The 3,379-nt window shown below is 36.3% G+C and overlaps 1 protein-coding gene across 1 annotated transcript; it reads right to left on the bottom strand.

The window, feature by feature from the left end:
• Positions 1-403: 403 nt before the first annotated feature.
• LOC119429642 lies at positions 404-2,102 on the bottom strand (the record flags this gene model as incomplete). Its single annotated transcript, XM_037697232.1, has 2 exons — positions 2,084-2,102; positions 404-1,654 (listed from the first exon to the last, which is right to left on the bottom strand). A coding segment is annotated over exon 2 (1,236 nt), but the record flags the coding sequence as incomplete, so codon positions are not given.
• Positions 2,103-3,379: the final 1,277 nt, after the last annotated feature.

The raw sequence follows: 3,379 nt of genomic DNA, 5'->3' as shown, positions 1-3,379 counted from the left end.
TACATTCATAAAGTTGGTTGTGCTTCAAAAGAGATTTACAAATATTTTTAAAGCTACTTTTCAAAGCCCACTGCTTAAAAAAGCAATGCTTTGACTCAAAGCGCATACACATATGCCTCACTGTGGGACCAAGAGCTTTAATCTGAGAGGGAAGATGCAGCAGGTAATGCTGTTTAGGTATAATATTAGCATCAGGAAAAAGTTGTTTGAAATGTTTTAAATGTTGCTCTATTAAAAGACTAAGTTTTGACAAAGTTGAGAGAGCAATAATAGGTGAAAACAGAATTTTGATTATTTCAAGCAAATTAAGTAGCATTCGAGTGTAATTGTTTTGTCCAATTTTATCAATGAGAAATGGCAGTATCTTTAACAAAACCAGCATCTGCCCAGCTGACTGTTTTACTTTGTTGTCATTTGATGACAATGTATTGAAAGATATGGGGCAAGGTTTGTCCCTTGCGTCTAGGGGGGAATATGGGAAAGAAACAATTGCGCTGTTAAATGTATCCAAGTCCATATGCCCTGACAACACAAGATGTTTTAAAACACATTTGATTTCATATGGGGCAACACCTTCAAGAATAACATGCATGATATCTTGTGGGGTTTGATTGATTATATCAAAGTAAGGACATTCTGTTAATTTGCTTCTCCTGTTTACACCATAAGTTGTTTTTAGACTCTCTCTCAGAAAGTCAGTGGTTGCCTTTTCAATGTCGTTACATTGCTTGTTGTGGTTTGCCATTGTCCTTTTAACAAACATATCTTCATTAAATTGTTTCTGCATGTTTTCAAAGTTGCACTCACAGTGCCTGCATTTACTATAGGCAAACCCTACTCCTTCCTTAAATCCAGCCACTTCATGCTGAGCTAGTGTGTCTCCACATACAGACAGAAGTGCTCCATAAATTGTCCTCTCACCATTTGCAGTATTAATCTGCACACCATCACACAGCTTGAGTAAGTCATGTTGAATTCTCTCAAATATTGCATCAATACCGCAACGAGAAAGATCTTTTGATTTTACCATGACAAGAAGACGAATTGCAGCAAGTCTTGATCTGTATTTAGGGCTGATGTTACCTAAGGTGTAATAAATCATTAACAATTTGTTTTTGTTTGACCGTGATCCAAGAGGATTGCATAGCTCAATTTCATCTGTATAAAAAATCAACTGCAATGCTTTAGGAACTTTCAAAAACAGTGGGTGTGACTTAAAAATGTCTCCATCAACAAAATCTTGAAAAAAGCCATCATTGCATTGCTGTTGCCCTTCATCAATCATTGCAAGAACTCTCGGATGGGATAGCAGTTGCTCCAAACTTTTCACCAGCGGTACATAATGAAAACAATGGTCCTTGGTGGAAAGAACTCTGGAGTCCCCATGTTTCACATAACATACAGTTTGTTTTGCAACAACAATCTCAGGTTCAACTGGTTGTAGCAGTTCTTTGATAGTTTTATTCTGCAAATGAGTAGAAGAAATTTGACTGAAAGGGTCAACAAACTTGTCAAAAATCCCTAATGCACCACTCCTTAGTTCATCCAGGTCCCCAGAATGTCCTTCAATCAAGCTGCACATTTGCTGTTTAAGGTGTTCCAACAACACTGCCTGGTACTGCTGGACTCCACTCACCATATGGTTAACAGCCCTCTGAATAGAAAAAAAAATATATATATATTAAAATTTATTAGAAAATACAATAAAATGCAAACTCATGGACACAACTTTGTAAGGATCATTCATTTAAATATTGTTGGTGACATGAAAAGACCAAAACTTTACCAAAGTTCTAATGGTTTCTGCATATTTATGAATATTTACAATTGATTTTATACTGCATTTTAAACAATAAGTGTACATGTGTATACTCTGTTTCCTCTATTCTTAGCCTATGCTCAGCAAATACATTGAATGAAGAGAGTTTATATCTTATCTATTGACTTATATATTGGGTGGTTATGTGAAACACAAAGTCACTCAAATAGCAAGTGGAGAAACATTCTTATTGCGTTTCATTTTACCTAAAGTAAAATCAAGGTTTGAACAGTGTCCAAATACAATTTGAATTATTGAAACTACCTGTGTCAGTCGCTGTGTTTCTCTGGCTTGAAGGAGAAAAGCAGTTGCATATTTCGAAAGGTCCAGATTCGTGTGACCCTCTCCACCCTCTTGAAATTTGCTCTGAAAAAGATTACCAAAATAACCACATCAACAAAGAATATACTGGTGGGTAGCAGACACTCGAACAGTAAATACCGGACCTTTAAAGAGAATAATATAAAATTGTGTGTGTTGTGTAAAAGTGAATATTTTATAAAGATGATCAGATTGTACCACCAGTTACTACCAGTGTTGAGCCACTTACTGAAAATTACAAACGTTAGTTGCTAGTTTTATATAAAAAATACAAATTAACTTTTTTAATTGCTGCATCTTGTAACATTTAATTTGAAAAAAATGAAACTGCAGTACTTTTAAATACATGGCAATATTGTCTTCATAAGGTGTAAATACACAATGCTTAATATTATTTTTAATTTATTAATTTTTCTTGATGTGTAATTTGAACGCATCATGATTTCTTATTTACCTCAGCCTGATCACATTTTAACAAACCGTCCCTGAACGCTTCATATGCAACACGAAGATCAACTTCTTCCGTTTCCAGCCTGTTATAAACAATAACTAGCGGGATTTAGTCATAAATTTGGATGATCAGAAAACTACTCTGACTGGACTGCAGTGAGTGTTTCTACCTCTTCTGCTCTCATCCACATTTCATCTAAGGTAAGTAATTACAAAGTCTCTTAATGCATCCTGTGTTCAGATAACTACCTTCACATTATTTGCCATGAGTAATGTAATTAAGGCATAACATAACTCATTGGTTTGTTGTCACTGAAAGAAGCAAACTGTACTTGATGTGCTATGAGCAGCCAGCTGATCTTAATAAATTACTTACTGTTCCGACGACGATGCTGGAGCCATTGTTAGCTGACGTTACTGCAGAATGCGCTGCAGCCCCGGGTAGAGTTGTGCTTGTTTGTTCGTTCTTGGCTGTTCTTTCATTTACTCCATCAAAAGTTGATTCGTCCTCGTCTGCCTCAATGTTGAGAAGATGGTGTGTGTGCGTCCGCTTTACGTGATAGTAAAAGGAGTTATACACTCTGTACTCACTTGGACAGCCATCAATTCCACACACCACACGAAAGTCAGGACTCCGACTATGCATGACGTTAATGTGACTCAAAAGTTGTCTCAAAGACAACGCCACAAATACGTAGCAAATAAAACAGCGCCAAATCATGTTGGATCAGAGATTTTCGTTGGTCAAAGGATCAGAAAAGGTGCTGTCGTACTACTGTGTTGATTGTC

The sequence above is a fragment of the Nematolebias whitei genome, unplaced genomic scaffold (genome assembly GCF_014905685.2).
Source record: "Nematolebias whitei isolate Nwh7 unplaced genomic scaffold, NemWhi1 Nwh_scaf_4434, whole genome shotgun sequence".
Classification (NCBI taxonomy): Eukaryota; Metazoa; Chordata; class Actinopteri; order Cyprinodontiformes; family Rivulidae; genus Nematolebias; species Nematolebias whitei.
The sequence above is the reverse complement of the archived record's forward strand: the minus strand, read 5'-3'. Positions and strand labels throughout refer to the sequence as shown.